Source organism: Aulostomus chinensis, chromosome 16 (assembly GCF_037954235.1).
Source record: "Aulostomus chinensis isolate RoL2024-O1b breed Wild chromosome 16, RoL_Achi_v1.0, whole genome shotgun sequence".
Classification (NCBI taxonomy): domain Eukaryota; kingdom Metazoa; phylum Chordata; class Actinopteri; order Syngnathiformes; family Aulostomidae; genus Aulostomus; species Aulostomus chinensis.
Genome location: NC_141335.1, coordinates 9,438,719 through 9,465,684, shown reverse-complemented (window position 1 = coordinate 9,465,684; position 26,966 = coordinate 9,438,719). Strand labels below are relative to the sequence as shown.

At 40.3% G+C, this 26,966-nt stretch overlaps 2 protein-coding genes across 4 annotated transcripts in view; one reads left to right on the top strand and one right to left on the bottom strand.

The window, feature by feature from the left end:
- The window catches only part of LOC147247407 (VPS10 domain-containing receptor SorCS1-like), a 51,436-nt gene extending 27,072 nt beyond the window's left edge, over positions 1-24,364 (bottom strand). For 2 of the 3 annotated variants that reach the window (XM_086180799.1, XM_086180800.1), the window contains exons 1-6: positions 23,524-24,364; positions 8,812-8,879; positions 7,781-7,880; positions 6,324-6,482; positions 3,240-3,313; positions 308-372 (exon numbers count right to left, since the gene is read on the bottom strand). In XM_086180799.1, coding sequence (XP_086036925.1) covers positions 308-372; positions 3,240-3,313; positions 6,324-6,482; positions 7,781-7,880; positions 8,812-8,879; positions 23,524-24,183 — 1,126 coding nt within the window. In that variant the 5' untranslated portion in view covers positions 24,184-24,364. The remainder of the gene's footprint in view (positions 1-307; positions 373-3,239; positions 3,314-6,323; positions 6,483-7,780; positions 7,881-8,811; positions 8,880-23,523) is intronic. The other variant, XM_086180801.1, reaches the window with a different exon arrangement.
- The window catches only part of LOC147247406 (gamma-adducin-like), a 58,370-nt gene continuing 47,482 nt past the window's right edge, over positions 16,079-26,966 (top strand). The window contains exons 1-2 of the mRNA XM_086180804.1: positions 16,079-16,242; positions 16,793-16,865. The gene's annotated coding sequence lies outside the window, so the exon portion shown is untranslated. The remainder of the gene's footprint in view (positions 16,243-16,792; positions 16,866-26,966) is intronic.

Sequence of the window (26,966 nt, the reverse complement as noted above, 5' to 3'; positions counted from 1 at the left end):
CACAGCCTGGCCCCTGAAAAATGAATTAGCTTAATCATATGAGGAGTTTTCGTGCAGCCATTCCAGACAGGGAGGAGAATTTTAGTACGTGGAGGGAAAAAAATAGCTGAAATCTCTCAGTGAATTGGGAAATGAAGGTTCCTGATTTACAACAAAGATTGGTGATTCAATGTGATGTGTGTTCACAGAATAATATTCACAAACACATTAGAGAGAAAAAGGTCTGACCCTCATGCGATTCAGTTATTCAGAGGTTTCTGACGTTTACATTTGTGTGTCGCCATGGTAACATCGTTTCATTACTCACGTCCTTCTGAGACGCTGGTCTCCAAATGGATCATCCCTTGTTCTTTGTCTAAACCCAATCTGGACCTGTAAGATCATGGCAAACATCTAAGAAATGTTAGATTTCTAAGACATGTTTTTTTTTTCCCTTTCTGTGCATTAAAAAAGACATCATGTACATTTGGGATTTATCAGATAGCATCAGCTTTTCTAAAATATTTCATAGATACACGAGTCAGGCACAGTGGATTTTCCAAAGTTAAACCTAACATACACACTACAACATTTTTTAAACATTAGATGTCAGGTATGACTGTTACAGAACCTACCGGAAGTATTATTTTATATATAATACAGAAAAATGTGTATATATTTTATATAGTATGTGACGATAGAATGTTGTCTTTTCGAGCATAATGATATCATACGGTGATTCTGCAATAATCAATATAGCAAGACAAGATGCGTCATGATATTTGTGTTGCCAAGTTAGAAGAAACCCTTAAAATGCAGTAATCGTGATCGTTTTCTGGATCTGGGATTTTGGTGATGCCGTGGTCCTGTTCGGCACTCTCAGGGCTTTCTAATTTTCTTTTTGATTTTGTGGAGGAGCTTGGTAATTAAAAGATGTAGCTGTGATCTTCACAGTACCCTCAGGAGCAATAATACTACATCCTTATCTAGAAACCTGATGGACATCTGACCTGAGGGGCACTTAATGGCTAAGGTGTATTTGGCCATTTCATTCACTTTCAATAGAGATTCTCCATGATAGCTGTTAAGTGCCGAGTGGCAGGAGTGACCGCTCGCTGTATTAACGGTGGCTGTTGTGACTGAAGATGGGTTTCGTCTCATTTTCCATACCATGTCTGAAGTATAATATAAAAAGCCCCCGCGGTGCTTCCCTCAGCACTCCGTAATTGCCTCACAGCTCCATCTCTTTTAATGGACTTTCTGTCAAATACTTCATCCAATTCTATCAGCAAACAGCAGCCCTTGCTCTTAAATAAAGCCCCTGCAATGTTATACTGTGTTCCCCCATCACGTATCACTATGTATGCCTTGCAACTCTGCCTGTTAACATGTTTTGGTAAATCATCTCTGTCAGGTTTTTAAGATGAGCAGTGCAAGACGCCATGGAAATAACTCTTACATAAGGTTGTCTGGAGCAGATTTACGAGCGAGTTTCACTTGATTTATTCCGTAAGGAGGTAACATATTGTAGCATCAACAATGAGGTTTTCCTCTTACCAGGCTTGAGGATGCAAAAATTCCAGAACAATACATCCTGTTTCTTTTTGAGCTTTATTAATTAAGAGATGGCCACTGTGCTTTCTTTTTGTTGTTGTTTTAACATCACTCAATTTTCAAGTCCTCCATAACGTGATTTTTTTTTAAATTAATTGATTAACAACATCATTCATCATTCATTCATTTTATTTCCCGGGCCACTGAAGTAGCTCCAAAAAAAACCCCAAAACAGATAAATAGAAAAAAAGAACAAAATAAATCCCCACTGTGTGTTCCTGACATAATGTTGACAAGAATGGTACAGATATCATGTTTGTGTTTTGACGGTAACCTTGGCCTTTAACGTTTGACCACTATGTTTTAGGTTCATCCTTGCGTCCCAGTGTAAATTTTTGGCATATTTGGGGATATTCTGTCAAGGCGTTCTGGATATATTGCTTTTATGGCAGGTGACCTTGACCTTTGACCACCAAAGTTTTGTCAGGTTATCTTTGACTCTCGGTGGGTGTTTGCACTACGCTTGAAGAAATTACCTCATGGCATTCCTGCGATATGGTGTTCATGAAGAAAAAAGTAACCTTTGACTACCAAAATACTTTTGGTTCATCCTTGAGTCCCAGTGGACATTTGTGGCAAATTTGAAGGAATTCTCTCCAGGCATTCCTGAGATATTAAAACAAGCATAGGCCAGATATTCTACCTGTGTGAGGTGACTAACTTTGCTCTTTTATCTTTTAACAACCAAAAATATTCAGGGCATCCTTGAGTTCCAGTGTATGGTTGAAGCAAATTTGGAGAAATTGGGATAAGGGATAGAAAGACGGACCGATAACCCAGCACGTAACGCCTCCGGCTTTCACCATTGCAGAGGCATAAAAGTTAGTTATTAAAAATGTATGTGAATATATGTATGCGCATGCAACAATTAATAAAAGCTAAAACACAGGGATAATGAAGCTAAACCCTCCGACTGTGATTTAAAAATACAACTGTCGACCAAAATAGATTAAAGATTGATGGGTAAGGTTTGGATATGAATACTTTTGTGGTACACAGTAGTATCCCAGCACTCTCCTAACAATATTTTATGAGCTGAATGCCTTCAATATATCAAATATTGATAAGTATGTGTAAACTACACGCTTAGTACATTATGTAAAAAAAGGGGAAAAGGAAAACATCCATAATTTACCGATACAAGATGTGCCTCCCTAAAAACCCGACTCATTCCTTGCATTCAATAATAAAAGCGATGGGTCTAATTTGGGCAATTACCTACTTTAGCTTGGATGGCATTTCATTTATTCAACTCTGATAACAAATGTCATTAATCTGAGGAATTATAGTATACTTGGCACGCCACTCTGGCTCCAGCACGAGTGTTTTTGGTGAATTTAAATGAGCTGCCGACTGATCATGTAACATTACTGCAGTATGCGTCAGTGACTGTTTTCTCTCTCCTGAAGAATCTGCATCATCCAACAGTTTATGGAGCATGTAAATATGTACATTGAAAACATTTCCCCTCTGAGTTAATATTGTGTATGCAAACAGAATGGAAAAATCCATTCAAATTAGTTTCTAAATGTACGCTTGTTCGCTTGTCTATAGTCATTGTATTTTTACATGAAACATCACAGTGTTGCAGTATTTCTCTCCCAGAAAAGCGAAACCCGCTGCGAGTGACTGGTATTTGAACTCACCAGTAGAATCTGTTGGGGACAACTTTGTCGTGCACGAGCTGCCATCTCCTCCCGAATTCAACAGAGACGTAGAGCTGAAAAGTGACAGGCAGCATTAACCGAGTTACAGTAGAGAGTAAGTTTCAGGATGAGACACTGATTAGCTGATTGATATCCAACTGTATTGTTAGCGGCTGTCATATTAGAATATGGTGCGTCAATTCTGAGAAGGTTCATCAATTCCATTGAAACCCAGTGAGTCTAAATAACTATAGTCTATATTTTAAAGGATCTTCATTAAAGGTTTTAAGCATCTGTTTTGTCATACTGGACATTTATGATTAGAGTGAATAATCTGTTTGTGAGAATTGTGCTGTCTTCATTTGATGAACCTGTTATGACAGCAGATGACTAGCAGAGCTTTGTCACCTGGTGTGTGTCAATCACTTGAGGCTCATTATTAGTAAAACCAATGAGCTTGTGGTGTGTGTGACTGGAGAAACTGGCGACTGTTACTGAGAGGAGTCAGATCTTCTATTGGTCTGTAATTCAAAACAGTTGGGGTATTTTGATTAAAAAAACATGCTATTAGAATTATTTTTGTTAGAATTAGTGCTTAATTTTTTGACTTATGCCCAATTAAAAAACTGCATCATGGCTGTTGCTTCAGTGTGCAAGATATAATGAAATTCCCTTCAGGCATTCCTTCGATAACACGTTCACGAGAATGAGAAAAACGTAAGGTCATAGTGACCCTGAACCACCAAAATCTTGACAGTTCACCTTCATGTTTGAAGAAATTTCCTCAAGAAATACCTGAAATATCACATTAAAGAGAATTGGACAAACGTGAGGGTCACAGTGACCTTTGACCACCAAAAATCTTTTGATTGAATGAAAGAAAACATTTGTGCCAAATTTGAAGAAATTCCCTCAAAGCTTTCCTGAGTTATTGTGTTAACGGGCAACCTTACAACACAAATGCATCCAAGCTAAACATTAGTGCTGCTTGAGAAAGAAAAACAGGGTGCCTCTGTAATAGAAGTGTCACGTTCTGGGAGTAGCTCAGCTGGATTCCAGCCTAATTGGCATGATAAAATAAATAATTTTACTGTCATTGTACTGTCTAGTTTTTTGTTTTTTTGCCACAAAGCCATTAGGCAGATTTATAGTAAACTGGACTTTTGTGTAAGCATTCAGAGGCTCTGTCATCTTAACGTAACAACTGAGCAGCAAGCATCTAAATCTCTGGGCTTTAAAAGGATGTGCTACACTATTTTGACTTATCTAAGTGCTTGCAACTTTTAAGAGACATGTCAGATAATCGATGAATGGAAAATGAAACCCTGGCTATGATTATTTTCATTCTAGGAGTGATAAAAGAAAGAGAGATGAAATTTAGCTTTGCAAAGACGTAGTGAATGACCTGAGGGCAAACCTCTCCAGAGCATCTTTATTTTGACCGTCCATTGCTCTCAAGCCCGCTTTCATCTTCCTCCCTGCACCATTTATCTCACTTCTCAGACCTTGACTGTTTTTCGCTCTGAAAATCAAGTCTTCCAATAGCAGGCTGGGGAGGCTTGATGTCTGCAGTGTTGAGCTGAGCAGACAGCAGGGTTCTCACACACAGTAATGAAGGGTGTGTGTGTGCAAGCAGGCTTGCCGCGGTTTTGTGTGTGTGTGTGTGTGTGTGTGTGTGTGTGTGTGTGTGTGTGTGTGTGTGTGTGTGTGTGTATATGCCAGTATGACTTAAGCCACCACAGAGGACAGAAACCAGGCCTAAGAACAGGTAATTTAGGACAATTAAGTACGATTGGGGACAAAAGTCTGGAAGTAAAGGTAGGGCAAAGTCTCAATCGCTTCACAAGGTCACACTGAGGAGACTTTTCTACCTTCTGGTGACAGCAGAAAGTCCAGATGATGTAGATAGGTACATGTTAGGATTGGTTTAATGGTGGCCATAGTGGTTTTTTCCCCAGCCACTCTCCTGAAAGCACCCACCTCGGAACATATGGCAACATTAAGAGGTGCAGCTTTAGGTAGCTATTGTACAGAACGTCCTCTGAAATAAAAATGTCCATAAAAATCCTTCCTTCCGTCATTGTTCCGGGTGGATTGAGGAAGGAAGATGATCTACTGGTGTGTTTAGGTTTTGTGGGTGAGGAAATATCTTGATGAGTAGATCTGGGTCAAGGGCGTCTTTGCTGTTGGTTACGTGTGAAGGCAGCTGATCCTTTTCCTTTGTTCTTTGTCGTCACAAAACCTTGAAAACTGCTATTAATGTCTTTTTATAAGACCCTGAGCAATAAAATGTCACTCATCTTGGCTGTAGCATCCTTGTTATTCCTACATTACAACTTAAATGCTCATGAACACAACGAAGTGGGAAGAACAACTTCCTGTCACATAAATGCAGCCTTAAGCCTCTGAAAAGATGCAACCATGACTCAGTGTGTGTTTGTGTACTGATAGAGCTACGTCTGTGGGGATGTATGTGTGTGGACGTGGTTTTTGTTACCTATTAGATACCTCTCATGGTATAAATGCTATCCTTATCATGGCCCCTACTTGTCATGGGGACCAAAGAGCGGCCTTAATGCAGCACAGTATCATTTATGAGTTCCTGGTTATAGTGAGAGTGAAATGAGGTCAGTTTATAGTTAGGATTAGGATTAGGGTTTGGGTTATGCTATCCGTGTGAGTGGAAGTCAATGGAATGTTGCAATAACGGTGTGTGTGTGTGAGAGAGAGAGAGAGAGAGAGAGAGATTGTTAGGCCATGTCTCATTTTCTCCACCTGTTCTAGCCAGCAGTCTGTAGCCTTACGTCTTGTTTAGGGGAGCAGGTGAGCTGCCTTTGTTTTGGCAACTGGCGGACGTCTCTGTTCATGAAGCCCATGGAAACCAGCCGCTATAATCAAAATTAATGCTTTCAACCGTGGCCAGCTGTGGTTATATATTAATTCTGTTGTAATCCACCCTGCTCCAGATATACAGGAGCAAGCTGAGCTGACAAGTGCATGATCAGCAAATAAACCTCTTCTTATTCCCACCCACAGGTTTCTTGTCACATTTAAGGTTTTTATATCTTCTGACAGCTATGTTACCTTTTGGTCGTGGCTATAAGCAAGGATCCAGTCCTCCTGCTCTGGGTGAAAAAGCAGGCTGAGGATATCAAAGGCTAAGCTGTGTTTCTGATAGGACGCCCCCTCGTCAAGGCTAATGAGCAGGCTGCTCTCCACCTCCGGGTCGGTCAGTAACATGATCTGAGACGAGACAAGAAAGCAGACGGGGAATCAGCAGCCCAAATTGACAGCAACCGTGCCACAGGGCTTCAGTGTGCTTGTGCAACACGCCGCTCCCACCGGACCGCTTCATCACGAAAATGAGTGTAACTCCCACATGATTATGACAAGTCAGCGCCAGGGCCTGACAGGAAATGGTTAAAATAATAAAAATGTAAAAAAAAAAAAAAAAAAGACTCATAATGGCCTCAAACATTTGTGAAAATAAGGTTTAAAATATACACACCGAGTTGTATTTAATTTTCAGGACATCATAAAAGTGAGAGGCTCCAGCCACCCTGTGACCCTTAACAGGATAAGTGGTAGAAAATGGATGGATGGATGGATGGAATTTTTTTTTTTTTTAGAAATGCACACATCACATCCTAAACATGAATACTTTACATATAGCTTTTTAAATTTGATTTCACACCTGACAGGCCTGGATTGGGTTGAGCATGCATGTAAAATATGTGTAATTTATCGGTGAGAAAGTAAAGGAATGTGCATTTGTATGAAAAGGAACCTTTTTAACTGTCATATTTAGTGGTATGGAAGTAGGACCTAAACGCTGAGGCAGTGGGGGCAGCCAAAATGGATATGAAAAACTAATATTTATTAACGAAACTAAACTTAAACTGAAGTACAAACTCAGTTAATCGCACAAAAAAACAGCAGGTGAGAGCAGGAAAGGAGCTGATTGGATAAGAAACACCAGAAGCATGGCTGTACTGATCAATTAAAAAGATATAGGTGAATTGCTGAAAAAAGGCGGGAAACAAACGCAGACAGGAAGTAAAACAAGAAACATTAGGGAAGTGCATTTAAATTAAAATACAAATTACTGTAAGTACAACGGACAAAGTACCCTCAAAAGCAAAATACCAAAAACATAAAATAAAGGTCGAGAACTGAGTCAATGATACAGTTCAGACCGGATCATGAAAGTAAATTTGTGAAGTTAAATTTAAGATTCTTACCTCAAATGATGGTGTGTGCATTGGTAAAACAGTTTTACACACGTTCCAGTTGCTTATAGTTCCCAAAATCTTGTACAAATCCTTGCACACGTTTTTCAGTCTATTTTTTCTTTTACTTTAGGATGTTTTATTTGTATTTGTGATGAGCTATGAGTCTGTTTCCAATCAGACCTACATAGCATAATACCAGGAGCAAATGAAATAAGGGAAAATATATCTGATACATTAGTGTTAGAGATCAAAGCGCTGCGGTGAGAGCTGGAAAGCAGGATTTTTCACAACACGCATCAAGAAACTCACCTTCCTCTTGTTGTTTGGACTCACATACAAGTAGCTCAATATAGTTTTTGGTCCAACTTTCTCATTAAGTTTCTCATATGTGGTCCCGTAATCCGTTGACCTGGAAATCAATTATAGGACAAAGTAAATAGGAGAATAGAGTAACACCTACTAGTTAAGATGCTGATAGTATCATTAAGCATATCAGGCAGGCGGAAAATTGCAACAGCAGAATTCATGAAGCAATTTGCTAGATGAATGAAGATTTCACTCATTATCAAAATAAACTGGAATATCCTGTGTAGCATGCATGGTGAGGAGATGAGATATTAGTATTATATATGCTCTTGGGTTCAAACATTGTTATTTTGATGTTTGTGTTTTGTAATACAAGGTATATTCCTGCAAGGACTTAAAACATGTAAGACTGTGAATGATGCCAAAAACAAAAAGATAATTTTTTCTTTTTTCTTTTTTTTGCTCATTCTGAATTCAAAACAGTTATTAGTCTCGGTTGCCCGGTGATAATTTTGAAACATGACAGCATGAAATGGTTCATATTAGAAAACACATGTTTGTGGATGTCTGTATTTGGTCAAAAAGCTGTAGGGAAATATAGAGCCGCTTGTCACGAGTCATTATGGATGTAAGTCATTATGTTACAAATGCAACAACCTTTTTCTTTTTTCCTCCCCAATTGTACATCGCCACTTCACCCAACAAAGCTGTCCCAGTTGTTGGGTGCTGATACTGACATTATTCACCGGACCTTCTGACCTTCACGGACCTTCACCTGGAGGACACTGCACCTATGACGATGACTCTGTCCCTTCCATTGCCCTTCCCAGCTAAAATAGGCACGCTGACCGCCTTTGACACCCTCATCTGGCTTCCCACCCACAGAACAAGTCCAACTGTCTCTGTAGGGACGCCCAACAAGCCACGGTGGCAACACGGGGACTCGAACCAGCGTCCCGCCGCGTTGGGAGGCAACGCATCTGTTTCTCTCTATTTATTTTGCTGTTGCTACAATATTTCAAAGACAATCTTACCTCCACAAGGAACTCTCCGTCACTCTGCCAGAGCTGAAGTCGTAGTATTTTGTCAACATGAGGATCACCTAGGAAACAAATCACACAGATTACTATCTTTGAATGAGCTGATGTTTCGGTGACACAAAGGATGGTGACTGTCACGTCTGTTAAAATCCCTGACAGACACGGCTTTATTAAAACCCCAAACAACCTGTCATGCTTTACCAGTTCCCTGTCGTCGTGCATATTCTCAGAGGAAAAGAGTATCATATATATACGCTACAGTGTCACCATCAGATGCGTCACTATCATTCACTGCTGGCACGGAGAGGCAGGCCTCGTAAATATATATTTTTAGGGCATCATAAAAGCTGTAATAGTGTGTTTTACAATACACGTGTGGGAAGCTGAGGTCTAACACACAATATTAATAATAAACTCACAGTGGACGAGTAAATTAAAGTCTGTATGTTTATTTAAAATGAAGCAGGTGAAATAGCTTATTTCATTTACACATGATTTAAAATGATCTTTTTTCCTCTGAGTCGCTTGTGCCCGGAACCCTCCACACATATTAATCACTCCAGCAATACCCTGCCTGCACCGTGCAATCATCAAATCTGCTGATCACATAGCTCTCTTGTGTAGTCTTTCAAGGCTTCTTGTTCAGCTTTTTTATGCCTATCTTCTAATTATCAAGTCTTATGAGTGTTGTGGTTGGGTGGGATGGGATGAGGGGGTGGTGTGGTGGAGACAATGTTCCCACAACAAAGCAAGGACTCCATCATGTGAGCAAAACATGTTAACGTCCTTTTTAACAAACTGCTCTGGTTCTCCAGCATTCCAAAGACATTTTCATTAAAATGAAAGGAGTCTGTGCTGTGTGAGATAAAAGCCTGCCCCCTCGTGAAAATAATTGCATCAGTGAACCAGAACTGTAACCGTCCCATGTCGGGGACTTCCAAGTTACTCGTGTACTCTTAACTCCATTATGTGGCTCTAAAATCAGATTCAGTTCTATAGTGAATCTTTTAAGAAGTTAATTGTTTTTAACAGTAATATGAATTTTTGATAGCTTCTTTGATGCTATGTTTGCTTTGGTATTATTAAGGCTTGAAGACAGAGGAAAGAAAAAATTCTCCAGCTTTAGGAAATTTAATTAATCTTTAAAGGTTCAGAACTCTGGAGTGGCCACAGGATAAAAGTTGTACCTACACTAAGATGAATTTGTGGTCACCAGATAATCACATAAATTGCTCCTGCATTTTGATTAATTGGCAGCTGCAAGATGCATGTGGTGTCTCCGTTATAAAAATGAATGCAATTCTTCAAAGTTTTTTCTTGTGGCCAAAAAATAATCAAACTGTCAGACCAAGTTACTGCTAGATGCCACAGATGAGTTAAAATTTTTTGTTTTTTTTTAATCTCGTGACTGTGAAGGAAAAAAAAATCAGATTTTGGGAACAAGTTGATCTACAGTTTATTAAAATAGACACTTTAGGAAAATAACTGCAGTTCTGTATAACTTTCCTCATATTGAAATGCAACTTAATCACGAATTCCAGCTTGACTACGTATTGAATATTTCAAAGTTAGATATGATTGTGTCAACCTTTAAACATCCACACCACGTGAGCTCTTGTCAGCAGCGCCATTGTGCACAATACAAGGTCTATATGTTTTAAATATTAGATGAACTGCATCTCAATATAACATCACATTAGTTTTTACCTCTTAATAATTCATTTTAGGTTTTTACAGTCGCTTCCTAAATATTTGCCTTCCCTCCGGATGAGCTGACTAAGGGAACCCCAGTTCTGCTCTTCTTTTGTGCTGAATGTATAGAATACTTCATCGCTCTATCCACACATCCTCTTACAAGAGCACTACCGAGTGTCTCTCCAAGATTTATGGTCGTCTGATAAAAACAGCCTCTGTAGCGTCCAAAAAGTCATACACCTCTTGGACCCTGTCATCTGAAACTGCAGCAGCCTGAAAATTAGGACAAATTATACTCTCCTTCTTTATTGCTATTAAGTGTGTGCCTTTACTTGGGTGGGATCCAGATTCACAGTGAGATGTCATTTACTGAGGAAGGTGGCGTACCGACGGCTGCAGTTACCACATCAATACACTGATCCGATATTCACTTTGTAGATAGGTTCCGTGTTCGGCAGGTGTTTGAAGTTCAAACACGTCACTTGAGCCATTAACTGATTCTTGTAATGATCATGCTACCTGAATTCATATATAAAGCCATATACGTGACGCCTGCTGCCATGCTGTGCCATTAAACTGTAGTAACGCCGACATATCCGCTAGATTACCTGACATCAAGAACTGGAAAATTGATTTTTTTTTTTTTCACCCAGTAATCCTTTGTAAATCTTGGAGGTAAATGGACTGGGATGAATTCGATCATTATGTAAGAATGAATGGAGGCGTAATGGTGACTTAAAGGGCTTAGGTTGAAGAGATTACTGGTGTGAAATGAAGGTGTCGTATAAGTGGAGTACCAAGAAAGAAGGAGGGGAGGGGTGGGGGGCTGGATTCTGTTAGAGAGGCATGAACACCTAAGATAAATGAAAGAAATGCGCATACCAAGTCTCGCCATCCTCCTCTTGATCCAGTCTAATCAGATGTTGGAATTGCATTGCCTCATCAATAAAACTGTCATCACATTTAGCCACAGCAATTAAACAGATGGATGATTCCAGAAAAGCAATTGTTGCAGGAATTACTGACTGGAATGTTAATAATAAAGATAAATATGACACATTAAACACTGGCCATGCGCCTTTTCCTCACAGCATACTGGGATAGTTTGGTTCCACCTCCCTGACCCTGAACTGGAATAAGCAACAGGGAATAAATACAATTACCTTGGCTGGTTTTACATGTGGGAATAGATGATTTGGTCCATACTTACAAGGTCAGTCTCATCCAAATCATGTAGACAAATTTGATTTTATTGAGCAGGTTTTGATGTGTTTACAAAAACACACACACCAGAGACTTTTTCTGAAGGTAAGAGTGAACAATATATAACCTTGAACCCTAAACTTGCTTTTTTTTCTTACGAAAGGAAGCAAGTCACTACAATGTAACCTTATAAACAAATATACATTCCTGTGCATGAACATCAAAACCATTATCATACAGTACCTTAAACCAACGCTAAGAAGTACCAGTTTTCATCATAAAATCACTTTGTGTCTCTAAAAGGGAGGACAGTCCCTTCAATGAGACATTGTAAAAACATATTTATATCCCCACACATAAAGAATATGTAGAAACACATATATGTATTCACGTAATAACTTGAATTAATATAAAACCCCTTATATTTAACAATTTACGTAATAGAAATGCAGTTTTTGTCTGATCCTGACCTTAATCAAACCAGAACCTACCAACCTTCCAACCCTGACACTAAAACCAGGTCTTGACCATCTAAAGCCCTTTGAAAATTTGAGGTCCTCACTTTCCCAAAATGTCCTCACATTGTGGGTTAAAAACAGGCTGTGATCTGCACTCTGTATAAAAACACACACACACACATACACAAACACACACATTGCCCTGAATCCTCTGGTCCTCTTCACAGAAGGCAAAGGAACACAGGCATGGAAGTGGTTACCTGTTTTCCATCCATCCATCCAATTTCTTCCGCTTATTCCTGTTAAGGGTGGTGGGGGGGCTGGAGCCTCTCCCAGCGGCTACAGGCGAGAGGCAGGGTTCACCCTGGACAGGTCTCCACTCCATCGCAGGGCCAACACATAGAGACAGACAACCATTCACACTCACATCAGTCAATTTAGAGTATCAATCAGCCTCGTCCCCTCTTGATGTCTTTGGACTGTGGGAGGAAGCTGGAGTACCAGAGAGAACCCACACAGGAACAGGGAGAACATGGAGACTCCACACAGAAAGATCCTGTGCCCGAGCCGGGGCTCGAATCCAGAACCTTCTTGCTGTGAGGCGACAGTGCTGACCACTGCACCACTGTGCTGCTGGTTACATGTTTTCCTGTTTTCCTCTCATGAATTTTTCATATTTTCAAACATGTCTTGTTTGTTTTTGGTTTATTTTGGTTTTTTTCTTGATTTTTTTTTTACCCTGAACCTGCCCGCACCACTACATCCATGCCACTTAGGTCTACTCCGTAACTTTTCAATATCTCAACTTTACACTTCTTTTCAATCTGGTCTGAGCTCCATCTTTATTATTTTTGGTGACTGTTGCCAAAAGCCACATGGGATTATTGATCATCTATAAATCTCTTATACGCTGTGATAGATTTACTTCATATTTCAGTCAATTGCTCAACAAGATGGGACGCTTCATTTGTGAAATGTACGATCTGAAACTCTTACCTCCTCTGGCAGCCATATTGGATTATTGATTTTTTTTACAAAACCTAATATCTCTTACGTGCTTGATGGATTTTGGATGCTGTGACATTTTACTGTTTCCCAGGCAAGGGGGTGGTGGGGGGGGGGGGATGAGGGATGAGTAATGGTGTGAGAGTGAGTGTGCTACATCCTCCATCACCACCAGATTGCGGTCACTATGCGTGTTTTCTGTCTCCATTTTAGTTTGCATGATAATATGATTTTAACAAGCTGTGGATGGATTTAGATGAGGTGGGCTTAGATTTGGTAGGATGATTGTTCTTAAATTCAGGAACAATCGATTTGATTTAGGATTAACATAATCTTTCCAATCATTTGTTGGCTTGCGGTAATATTAAGACTAGACTTTTAAGGTCCTACCCAGCTTTGCATTTTCTCCCAGCTACATTTGTTTTAATGCACTCTGTAATTTTAAAAAGGATGGTGATTGGCCCAAATAATTGTTGGATATGACACAAATGCATAGTTTACTGTCCCATAATTTCAGTTTTTAGAGCAGCCCGAATTATGACGATGCTATGGACAAGTTAAATTTCCAACTTACTGGGATTGTCAACATCAGCCTACGAGACACTAACGCCATTACAATATTAGCAAAGTGGCAGCAAATAATTTCTGAGGAATAAAGAAATTCCTGTTTTAAAATTTTATTTTTTTTTAAAAGCTTAGCAAGCAAAATGAAAGACCCCAGGGCAAGTTTCGAATTAAGTACCAAACTTCACCTGATAAAATTACCACATTAAAGAGCATCATTTAACAGTCGGTAAAGAAAGACTTGTCTGTTTCTATTACATTGTTCATAGCCCTGTAAAGCAACAAAAGCCAGCAGGAAAGCGCGTCCTACTGTAGTTGGGTTCCCGCCTCCCCCCCCTCAGTCAGACGTGAAATGTACAGAGGCTTTTGTCTGCCACATCAGTTTATATCACTTCGTCAACAAAGGCAACATTTCCTCGTAGACCAGATGTTGCGCTGAAGCGAGGTTGTTTGAAGTCAGAGCTGTTGGCTCTCTTGCGGAGTTCAGGTCACTGCAATCATGAATAATAAAGCGACATCATAATAACAATTTGTTGAAAATAAACTATTGGTATTCCTGTGATATAAGAGTAGATTTTTCTGAGAAATGGATATTAAGATTAAAACATCCCTGTCCATTGGTTGTGTGCAATGTACTGAAATGATTCTCCGGTTTTTTAAGTGGGATTTACTGTGTTGGCGGTGGCAAGAGTCTGTTATCTTGTGTGAGTGAAAGCTAATTGATCGGTGATCAAATAGCATTGTAAATGGACATGGAGCGGATCCTCTGAGCTGTAGCTACATCTTCCAAGTAGAACAGCAGGTGTCTGACTTTATTGGGAGACCCATGTCGAGACAACAGCCCAGCGTGGAAACCGCGGCTCGCTTGATAAGCCATCTGAAACACTTCTTTCCTCTCTGGGCTTATACTCACATCATTTGCCTCTTCACCTTAAATGAAAGCAGAGTTGAGTTCAGCAGCCAGGCTGGAGCGACAACCTGCTGAGCGTGGAAACTTCAGCCAGCACAAATATGAGGGATGGTGGGGGGGCTTGATCGATGCTGGTGATATTAGACAGCGAGTGGGTTGTGTTTTTCAGCCCAACCACAATGTTGTACCCACTGCGCAAGGATGTTTTTTGTTTTTTTTCTCCTTAAGTATTTTGAACTCTTCAGCACTCTGTCTGAAAGTTTGAAGTGCTCAGTGAAGTGAGAGAAGATTAGCTGCATGTTGACAAACTCCCGACTCTTTAATGAGGTACTTTTACTCTGACATGAGTGAATAAGACGACTGGATGAGTATCATGAAGACGGGTTATTCATCTACATGGAGTGAGGCCGGGTAAGGTATTAACATATGAACTTGGGCTTTGGATGTAACTATATTGTGATATAGCATGAACGATGAGTTTTCCTGGTTTTAAAGATCACATGACTTCCTTTTAAAGGCTATATTACAACAAAGCGATGTCATTTTTCAAAAATCTAAATCGATTTTATTATTTGCGTTTAGCCTTAATATCCACACACGATGGCTACTTATGATAATCTATTTTTGCTCATGTTTAGTAAAAGCACCATTAGTCATCTGTACAGCACAACACTGATCCAAAGTATCTATATCGAGGTATTTCGTTAAAAAACCCCAAAGCTATTTGGTTTTGTCCATGACACCCGGCCTTAGCTTGAAACTTGTCATGATGCATCATTAAAAGTCCAAGCAGAGAAGCTCACTGAGAGAATTTTAAGGTGCTTGATTGACTGAATTATGTAATAAACAAACAAATAGAATAACTGTGTTATGTGGCTTTAAAAATGTGCTGCCATGTTCTGCTGGAAGGATGTTCAACATTCAAAGATGAACCATGAGGAAATAACTGTATTTTCTATTTAAAAGAAATGATAGCTCTTTTCTTACCAATTGTTACAACAACCATTCTGTGGATTTGAAGATTTGCTGAAGGTCATGAAACAACTCACAGCAGTGCTAAAATCTATCAACTGCAAAAGGAAAAAGAAAAAGTTCATTATGCAGCCAAATCATCTTTACTTCTCTCAAATAATGAAATCTTAGCCTGGTTTTATTGCATTTGAGCTCTATTAGACAACACTCAGTGGAGACGAAATGAAACCCAGGAGGGGAACATAGCTAGATGGGGAAAAAAACAACAAAAAAGGCACACTAGAGGATTTCAAGGTGTTTGAGGACTTCACGGCAGCAATGCCGAACTCAGCCTGCCGGCAGATCCAGCACAGAGCCAAGCTTTAAACCCAGGCAATGCAAAGACAAAAATATACAGTATATTCTTTTGTTTCATGTTTGCAGAGCCATGGTGTCAGATGACGAAGTTCACTCCCTGAAACAACCAACAACCCCCACCCCCCACGCCGCCACCCCCACCACACACACCCCCACGGCTTGTCCATCACACAGAGAGCAGGCGGTGGTCCAGTATGACAAGCTTGTCAAACACATCAGCATACAACTGTAGAAGAGAAAACACAGCAGAGTCCAAAGCAGGTCAGTGGTGGTGCTCTGTGGGTTACTCTCACGGTGGAGAAAGAGGGAGGTATATAGTCATAAAGAAGTGTTTAATACTTCATTGAATAAACCTACGGATCACCCTCAGCTTCTGCCATGCCTTAAAGGTGCACCATGGAGAGCATAACGACTGAATATTGCACTTAATGTAGTGTACCATGTTCTTCATATTCTTAGAGTTGGAACACATGATTGAACAGCCTTGAAAAAAGTGCATGTGAGTTTTCTGTGGCGTCGGAAGAAATGCAGTTTGGGCGCAGATTCCTTTAACATAGCGTTGTATTTTTTTATACATTCTTTGCAATTTGAATTTCCTGCTTTCCACATTTTCCTTTCATAGACATTTGCATATATTTTCATTTGTGCATAATGACACGATTTAAATCAGCCTGTCTCGTTTTTATATTCCATTCTTGCGCAACTTTGAATCGTATTTGTTACCTCAATCTACTCTATTGTGCTTATATTCCATATTTTAGACATTTTTCTTTGAATATACCATATAACTCCAAAACCTTATGTTCAACAGTGTTTCTGGCAGACAAAAGACACCTGCAGGTAACAAAGGGAGCGGATGAAACTTTCAAGCTGCAGAAAGCACTGTGAGTTCCTTCCAACATTTTCTTTTAATTCTTAAATTCTATTTTATATGACGGTGTCAGGAAACCAGTTCGGAACATATCTCACATTTGTGTTTATATTCTACCCCCTGCTGTTGTAATGACCTAATTTCCCTCAACTCTTGTCGCATCTGAAAGATAGTTTAAAGTTGAATTAACATGGATTGATTTAACAAGATGCTTTCTGACATCTATTGAGCCGTTGTACAGGGACTACAGATCGCACAGAGATTTTACTACTTTTTTCCCTTCCCCTTACGCTTTCATTCAAGCACTGACAGTCAAAGTAAATTCTTCTATCATCTTTTCCTTAATCCCGAAATAACCCTCGCTCAGTTTGATCTCTCGTTGATCACTTAGCCCTGTTTGCCTCAGACTGATAACATTAGTGTTCGCAAACTTGAACGCCTTTGAATAGTCAGAATAACATGACATCTGTTGTTGTTGTTGCGAAAATTGCTTCTTCTTTTTCCTCCCCTTTTTTTGCTCAGTTATGTGTTGTGATGGAATGACAGCCTTTTTTCATGGGACAGTGGAGATGAATCGCTGTATACAGTCAAATGACTTCAGTGCAACAGAACGGAGGAGCTGCACCAACACTGAGGCTATACCACACTATACCTCACAGAACACTAAAACATCAAACACAGACATCTTGAGCTCTTATGTGATTGTGATTATGTGATAAGATTGTCAGTAGAATTGGAGAATACAGAATAGTAACTGTGTATTTGGATGGAACTATTGATGGCCAGTCACCTACATGCAGAGATGAGTAAAGTAATAAAGTAGAAGGAGTGAAAAAGGTCCACTAAATCTGAGAATGTACCAAAGTATGGATTTCAGTGCTGAAGAACTCGGCTGGTAAATGTTTAGGGATGTGAGATGGTAGATTTCAAGAAGTCAGCAGCTGATTCATGCGGTTTGTCACATTTTTTTTAATTCCTAAAGAAAAGAAAAGTTTCATTAGTTTGTCTGTGTGTGTGTGCGTGTGTGTGCGTGTGTGTGTGTGTGTGTGTGTGTGTGTGTGTGTGATTGCTCATGGGTTCTGCTCTCATAAGTAAGTGCAGGGAGCTCAGGCACAAGCACAATTGTGAAGCTAAATGACAACAAAAGCAGCAGCATCTATTATTTTATATGGCTCCATGACGGTGAGAGCCATAAGTTGGAGGTCATGTGTTTGCGGGTTGTCTGTCTGTAAACACAATTATCTATTGAAGCACTTGAGGGAATCTCTTCAAATTTGGACGGAATGTCCACTGGGACTTAAGGATGAAATATTTTGGTGGTCAGAGGTCAAGGTTGCCTCACACAAACACAATATCTCTGGGACATACTGAGGGAATTTCTTCAAATTGGACATAAACTCCCACTGGAGCGAAGGATGAACTGAAAGGATTTTGTTGGTCAAAGGTCAAGGGCACTTTTACTTCACATAAAAGCCATTTCAAAGCAATTCCTTAAGGAAAATACTTCAAATATACAAGCATCCACTGAGGCTCAAGAATGTCAAAGGTCAAGGTCATTGTGACAGGAACACATCTTAGTACTCTGTCAGACATACCAGCCACTAATAAGTATCCTCTCACCAGCATTCACCGGAACGTCTGCTTAGCTACAGTGGTAGTGTGACACCCCCCCCCCCCCCCCCCCCCAAAACACCTAAAGGCTTTGGGAAGTTTTTTGAATCTTGTACTAGCATTTGCTTCTCTGTGCCTCGGGATCATCACCATCTGCCTGCCCGTCTCCACTGAGTCAAGCCACCTCAGTCCACACTCCTCCTCCTCACCCAAGCTTCCTCCTGCCAACTTAGACTGGAATCACAGTAAAACCTTGTATCATTCACCCAACAACCTGCCTGAGTCCTGTGTTTGGGTCCAGCTTTGTATTGAAATCTAACAGGAAACTAATGTTAAACTGGATTTCTGACGCAAACATTCAAATAAATCTTCTCAATAATACTGCGGGCTTATTATAATATTTATTCATATTTCTTTCGTTATAATTAAATCCTTGACGCATACTGATTAATCGCCGCAGATAATCTAGGCAAATCCAGTAAGAGGACACTTGAAATTGTAATGTCCCATGTGACAGACAACCAACATGAATCAGAGGATGCTTTTGCATTTTTCATGTTGATTGACAAGCCAAAATGAAACAGTGGCTTAGTATTCAAACTGCCATAATTGGACAAATGACAAAAGAACAGTATCCTCCACCAAATAGAATTCAGACCGTCAAAATAAAAACTTTAATAGCTCACGAAAGCTAAACACCAAGATAAAGCTGGGACACCATGTCTGATAAACTACAAATTGCAAAGACCAAATAGCGGAAGTAGAATAAACAGCAGGCTATGCAAGAACACGTCTGTTGTTGAAAAGTTTCAGCCAGCTTGAATTCCATGTATGACATACAGTAGTCAACGTGTGAAAAAGGCTGTGGAAACATAACTTGGAAGCTGCACTTTCCCACACAGTCACATTAACAAGCCAAGAGGAGAAGTCATGATTACAATCATCATGAACTGCAACTGTTGGGACAAGGTTTTACTTAAAAAGGGGATATTAGTTGTTTTTTTTTCATTTTAAAAATAGATCTAGACAGCTGTAAAAACTGTGAGCTTCATTATCAACCACCTGGCATGTAATTACATGAAGAGAGAGAGGATGTAGCATGTGGAAGTGGGAACATGCACAGATTTGACTGAGTGGGTGGGATGAAACTCTGTGCTATCAGTGGGAATCTTCACAAAACAAACTAAATTATTAGAATATCCATCCATTTTCTACCGCTTTTCCTGTTAAGAATGGGGGGGGGGGGCTGGAGCCTATCCCAGCTGCCTTCAGGCAAGAGGCGGGGTTCACCCTGCATGGGTCACCAGTCCATCACAGGGCCAACACATACAGAAAAACAACCATTCTCACTCACAGCCACACCTACAGTCAATTTAGAGTATCAATCAGCCTCGTCCCCTCTTGATGTCTTTGAACTGTGGGAGGAAGCTGGAGTACCAGAGAGATGAGTGTTACTTTGGGAAGCGCCTTTTTGTAAATATGTTTACAATATTTTATACTCAAGGACCACTCCAATATAATTGAAAAGATACCTTTTTCTCCTCTGTGTGTGCAGTAGTGAGCTGAGACCCACAGAGATCAGCTGACTACTGCTTAGTTTTGCACTGTAGATAAAAGTCTACGGGTAGGTTAGCATACCTATGTCATAAGTCATTAAATACACTTTTGTCCATGCGTGCACTATAGGGTCATGCGTAACATTTGCTATGAAATCATTTAAAAGACCAGATTCTATAATTTTAGAATCGCAAATATAGCCGGAACTACTTTCCTGACTGGGTGCAGCGATTTGACCTCAAAAGCCTCATTGAAACTTGAGCCCACACTACCAAATTTTTGTTGGCAACTACAAGAGCATCTGGTGCTACTAATCATGGCCGACTGTATAAGAGAGGATGAGTTGTATTACTTTAGGATAAACCGAGATCCTGGACCTTATCTATTTGATGACTTTGACAGAGGTATGCTAAGGTTTCCCTTCCACTACCATTCATTTTGGTAAGCTAACTAGCAGTCAGCGATAGGTTTCACCTCCCTGAGAGAGCACAGTGGAAAGAGAGGTGTCCATCTTTTTGTCATGCTCTGGGGAGGATGACAAAATATCTTTTCACAAATAAACATTTTAAGCTATGATTGGGTGAAAAGTCAACACATTTTTTTAAAAAATGTCATCATATTTGAGTGGTGGCTCTGCGATGGACTGGTGACCTGTCCAGGGTGTACCCCGCCTCTCGCACGAAAAGCCACTGGGATAGACTCCAGCCCCCAGCCCCCCCCCCCCCCCCCCCCGTGATCCTCAACAGGATAAGTGGAGGAATATGGATAGATGGATGGATATTTGAGTGGTGATTCAAGTCCGTCATTCCTTGTAACCACTGAGAGTCTGGAGCTGCGTTTACCTTCCACATAACGGAAAAAATCGTTTACTACCATCTTTTAGCTTACAGTTTTATTTCGAGAAAGAGTTTCATCACTTTTTGCTGATCAGTGTCGCTGAGATGTTGTCTAGTAACATTTACCAGTCTGCATGTCGTGGAGTGGTTGCTGCTGATAGGGTGACATGATTGACACACCCACAAACAGGAAGAAACGAACCTCAAAGCCCATTGCACACCAATGTGAGGGGAAAAAATGTCATTCAACCTGAAAAACCTGCGCATGGTTTGCCCAAAAACAAAGGCAATACGAAGAGTGCTGACAAGTTGTGAGACTTGCCTGGAAGGACTGTGCTTTTTAATTGTTAGAATATGACAGAATATTGGTGGCACGGTGGTGCAGTGGTCAGCACTGTCGCCTCACAGCAAGAAGTTTCCTGGTTCGAGTCCTGGCTCGGGCACGGGATCTTTCTGTGTGGAGTCTGCATGTTCTCCCTGTTCCTGTGTGGGTTCTCTCTGGTACTCCAGCTTCCTCCCACAGTCCAAAGACATGCAATTGGGGACGAGGCTGATTGATACTCTAAATTGACCGTAGGTGTGGCTGTGAGTGTGAATGGTTGTCTGTCTCTATGTGTTGGTCCTGTGATGGACTGGTGACTGGTGACCTGTCCAGGCTGAACCCCGCCTCTTGCCAGAAAGCCACTGGGATAGGCTCCAGCCCCCCCCCCCCCCCCCCCCCCGCAACCCTTAACAGGATAAGCAGAAGAAAATGGTTTGATGGATGGATGGATGACAGAATATTCTGAGACAAATGAGTTACAAAGAAGGAGGAAAAAAAACATGAAAACACTGTCAAAAGTTTCTGTTTAACTTGCCCTGCTGTCTATTCCCACATAAAGTTTGCAAATTTCTTCTTCTTTCAGATTATTTGTAATGCAAAAAAAGACACTCTTTGCTGCGTGATCCTCCAGTTGAGTGGGATAACCTTCAACTGGCTCATAGTAAGATTTTTAGTGGGGGAGCATTTTAAGTTTCTTAACTTGTTTCTTCCACATTATGTTGACCTTGAACGGATCGTCTCTTTTACTGCGTCCAGCAGAGTCTCCTGCCTGCCGCTAGCTATTACCGTCTTTGAGTGATAGTCAAAGTTCAAGAGGTGTCTCTCGGCTGAATCCTTATCTCAGTCACTATCACCATGGCAAACTCTAATTGCAGTTCAGGCCTCCCAGCTGATTCAGATCAGCTGATTAAACTGATGCCTGAGGTGTTTAGTGACTATTTGACACATCTGTCAATCTAATATCCGTTTCAGTTCAGTTATACATTCAACTTTGTGGAAAAGAGACCTTAAACATTGTCAGCACGTAGATGAGAAATAACCTGATAAACTTTGTCTTTCCATAGAAAACATAAGTCTTGCCTGAGACCCTCTAATCTCTCGTCCCTTAAATCATCCAGTTATGAGCCTGGGATGCAGCTCCAGTGTGTTATATCCCAACTCCATGTTTAAATCGCACTCATCTTGCAGAGATTTTGCGAGGGTACAGTTCTTCAGCCGGCACGATATCAAAAATAAATTCATGCATCTTTAAGCAGGCTATTACCCACTGCCCTTTTCGCTGGTCTTCCTGAAAAGTCTATTTAGGGGTTACGATGACTTGTACATTCCTCTCCAAAAGAAAAAGAGAGAATCTTGTAGGTGAATCTTGTATCTTTCCGAATTAATTTTAAAAGCTTTCGCAAAACCTCTAACGGTTCACTTCCTTTTGTTTTATGTGTCATCATTCACTAGGATCTTGCAGTGAGGGATCATTGATACCGACACAATAAAAATTACCTCATAAAAACTTCCAATATAGTAAAGCCCTTTTTATTCCTTGAATTTCCACTCAGTGCATAGAGTATCAATGAGTGCTATTTACACTGTAATTACGAACATTACTATAACTGTAATCAGTACTTTTAGTCTGCTTGAAGACATTCTACTGCTCTACTGAGAGTACAGGGTGTGTTCTCCATTAAGAGAGAGTCTAGGTGTTAGGTTGTACTTCATGAAGGACAAAAAAGAATCCCATGAGCTTAAAAAAAATACATACTATTTGTGAAAAATAAATGCCTTTGGGTCATGAAAATGGCTATTTCTGTTCGTTCATTCATTCGTTCCTTTATGTGTTTTCTGAGTTTTTTATTTATGCATTTCCATATTTCTGTATTCTGGTCTCTATTTCTGCATTTATTTGAGTGGGAATTTCTACATTCATGTATTGATGTATTTATTTATTCATTGATTTATTTATTAATGCTCATGTCGATTTTTTTTTTTTTTGCTCTCCTCAGTACATCTCTGCAACCTCACCTGCCATGGCCTATATTTTTGATAAGGGTGTGAAGCTTAGACCTGAATTCTAAGACCTGTATTCTTTAGACCTTATTTGTTTCAGCCCACCTGCCAAGTCAGCTAATCAATAAAAGAGAGAGAGAGAGAGAGAGAGAGAGAGATTCCCTCAAAATCTGCAACCTCTCAGCAGTCTCATCTTTAATCTCTATTATCTCTATTTTGTCCAGTCTGTCGGGTTGTTCTCAGTGAAAAACGCCAACTCGACTGACCACCAGACTCAGGAGTGCGCACCGACCACACTGCGTCAAAACACATCCGTGCGTGCGTATATTTGGAACACTACTTACGCTACTGTTCTGTCCGGACCAATGCACCATCGCCTGGTTGTGAGCGGTGTCCCCGGTGAGGGCAAATGTCGAACTTGTCAGTTGAAACTCCATTTGGTCCGAAGCGTCCTCCCCGCCCTCTTCGGGGCTGAAGCCGGACAAAGTCTCTGCGCTCCTCGCACTTCGTCTCCATGCGTTGCCGGCTTCGCTCGCCGTCACATCGCTCTGCGCCCAATTTCCTCCGTTAAAAACGGTATTTTTATCATCACCGGTGCCATTTTCGCTGAAGTTACTAGGAGAAGGTGCAGCTAAATGTGGAGGACTTTCAGAAAGCACTTTCGGGTGGGAAAGTTTTGGCTGGCCGTTATGGTGACAAGTTGTATTCTCCCCGAAATGCTGCGCTATTTTGGACGAACTTTCTTCGTTTGCGTTAACGTCCTTGCCGGTAGTGTCGCCCGGTGACTGCTCGGTAAATCCATCCAAGTGTCCAGATGCTGTTTCTTCAAAATCCACCAAATCCTGCTCCGAGAGTTCCCGGGAGGATGCTCTGACGAGGGGCAAATGACAGGAGGGAACGCACCTCACCTCCGCCTGTGATCCGCCCAGGATGGAAGTTAGGCTGAAGACGCAAATCCACTCGAAGAAGATGACTAAAAGGCAGTGAGCGAGGCGCGTCTCCATTCTATGTGAATTTCGACTTCAAACGTGTTAAAAGCACATCATTTTCACTCCTGAGCGGGTGTCTGTCATCAACTGGTGAGGTGAGGTCCTTGAATGCGCTGTGGGGAGGTGCGCAGCGCGCGGACAAGTGCTCCCAACTAGTAGTGATGCAGACGATGCATCAGAGGAGGAGCTGGAGGCTGAATCCTGCACGAGAGGGGAGAGAGGGGCACATATCCCCGCATCCTCACACCAGCCTGACTGGAGGGGGAAAGATAGCCTCTCATTTACTTCATCTTGTTGTGGTCCACCAGGGGTCTGGTGTGCTATGAAATGTTTGACCTCCTCATCATCCATTAAGTAATTGCTCATTAAAAGATGTTGGGGACTCTGGAGGGATCCTGGATCTGCACCTGCCTCTGGTAGTCTTTGTTTGAAAACGTCAGTGACAGGGGCTTTATACATGATACAATGAGGCTCTGCTTTCCCATTAGCTGGGTCTAGGCAATCAATTAACAGGATTGTCTATGCTTGCTGTCAATTATGCCATGCAGGTAATGACTCTGTTGTGGGCAAATGGCTTGGAAATAGTTGCCCTGGCTGCCCTCATCCATTTATCACCACTGAATGGAGAAAAAGCCCAAATTGTACCTTCTATCCTTCTTTTTTGTGCTGATGTGGGTAAATGAAGTGTTGAGTGTGGAGCCCTGGACTAACCAGGAAAAAAAAATATATATATGTATATGTTTGTGTGAGTGTTTATGTATATATATGTGTGTGTGTGTGTGTGTGTATATATGTGTGTGTATATATATATATATATACTGTATATATACACTGTATATATATATATACTGTATATATACACTGTGTATATATATATACTGTATATATACACTGTGTATATATATATATACTGTATATATACACTGTGTATATATATATATATATACTGTATATATACACTGTATATATATACTGTATATATACACTGTATATATACACTGTATATATATATACTGTATATATACACTGTATATATATATACTGTATATATACACTGTATATATATATATACTGTATATATATATACTGTATATATATATATATATACTGTATATATATATATATATATATATATATATACTGTATATATGGCAGTTTTAAGTTGTTACCTCAATTTAGTTGCTCCAAAAGATATAACTTGTTCCCTCAGTTAAGTGACTTTGAAGCCAAAAGATAACTTGTTCCTTCAATTTAATTATCTTGAGGCCACAAGATAACTTACTTCTACAGCTTAATTATCTCGTGGCCACAAGTTATAACTAGTTTCCCTCCATTTAGTTACTTTGAGACCACAAGATATAACTTATTTTCTAATTTAATTGACCCGTAGCATGAGATATAACTGATTTATTCAATTTAGTTCTTTTTTGGGGGGGCCAGATGCAACTCGCTTTCAGGTCGCAACAACTTGTTCCGTCAGTTAATTTATTTTACTTTTTTTTTTTAACAGGTTATATCTTTTGGTCAGATCACGTTCCCTCAAAATAACTATCAGAGGGAAAGATTATATCTCTTGGGTCCAAATGCGATAATTATTTTTCCTCTGACCGACCACAAGTTTTTTGTTTGTTTTTTTTTGTCTCTCTACGGCCACTCTAGGAAAGGATTAAAAGTGGCGATGAGTGTGTTTTTTCCTCTTGTAGTTGGCAGGTGACTGCTACACTCCCATAGAAATAATTGAGAAGCCATTATTACCAGCTCCCTGGAATATATTGTTTTATTTTTTATTTTTTTTTGTTCACTGGGCTTTGTTCCAGCAGGATAACAGTAAACCATTAGGAGAACTAGAGCCTGTCCAAACCTGGTGATTAGATTCTATTCCTGGACAACATTTAGTCAATAAGATGAGGATGCTGTTGACTGGTGACTGATGCCGGAGAGACTCCCTGTATTGAGCTGTGTTCTCCTCATCGCTCTGAGCTGTGACGTGATTCTGTTGCACATACGGGTCAACTGCACAGAGATGCCTTTCATTGGCAGCCATTAGTGATGCAGTGAGCAAGAGCTGTCTCAATCTGTTTCAGTTAGCCCCCACCAGACAAGGGGAAACCAGTCTATAATGCAGATTGATGGCTGACTTAGAAATTCAATCATGGGGAACATTGGCTAAAAAGCTCAAGTCGCGACTGTAATGCAAACCTAAAGCATAACTCAAGTATTAGAATGCAGACGAGTGCGTGCAGAAAGTAATGAGGCACCAATATGACTTTTTACATATTTTTACTTGCTGTGACTTTGTCAGGGATACGTCTGTAATGATATTGGGGAGTGGTCATAATGGATTTTTGTCTGACTTGTCGGTTTCATTTAGACATGCATGGTTGTGCACATGCTTCTTGGTTTGCGTCTAACTGGTTTTGGCCTGTTTTGCTCCGAATATTTCTGTGATTCACAAAAGAAAGCACAGAAAGCAACAATTACTTCCATTTTTTTTTTATATAATAGCTGCTGATTGTTATTGTCTTGACCTATTAATCATTTCAGAAAATAGTGAACATGAACCATGACAATTCCCCAAGGACAGAACAGACGTCTTCAACTTACTTTGTCTGCAAAACAAAACAAAACCCAGAGATTTTCAATTTCGAGAAGAAGAAGCCCTTTTAGACTGAAAGTAGATAATCCCTTTTTTTTGCTCAAATAAAACGAACCCATTATTAAATTATCTGCACAGTTATTTTCTTTTGGTCAATCAATCAAGCACTCAATTGTCACTAGAACTGATACCTTGACACTGA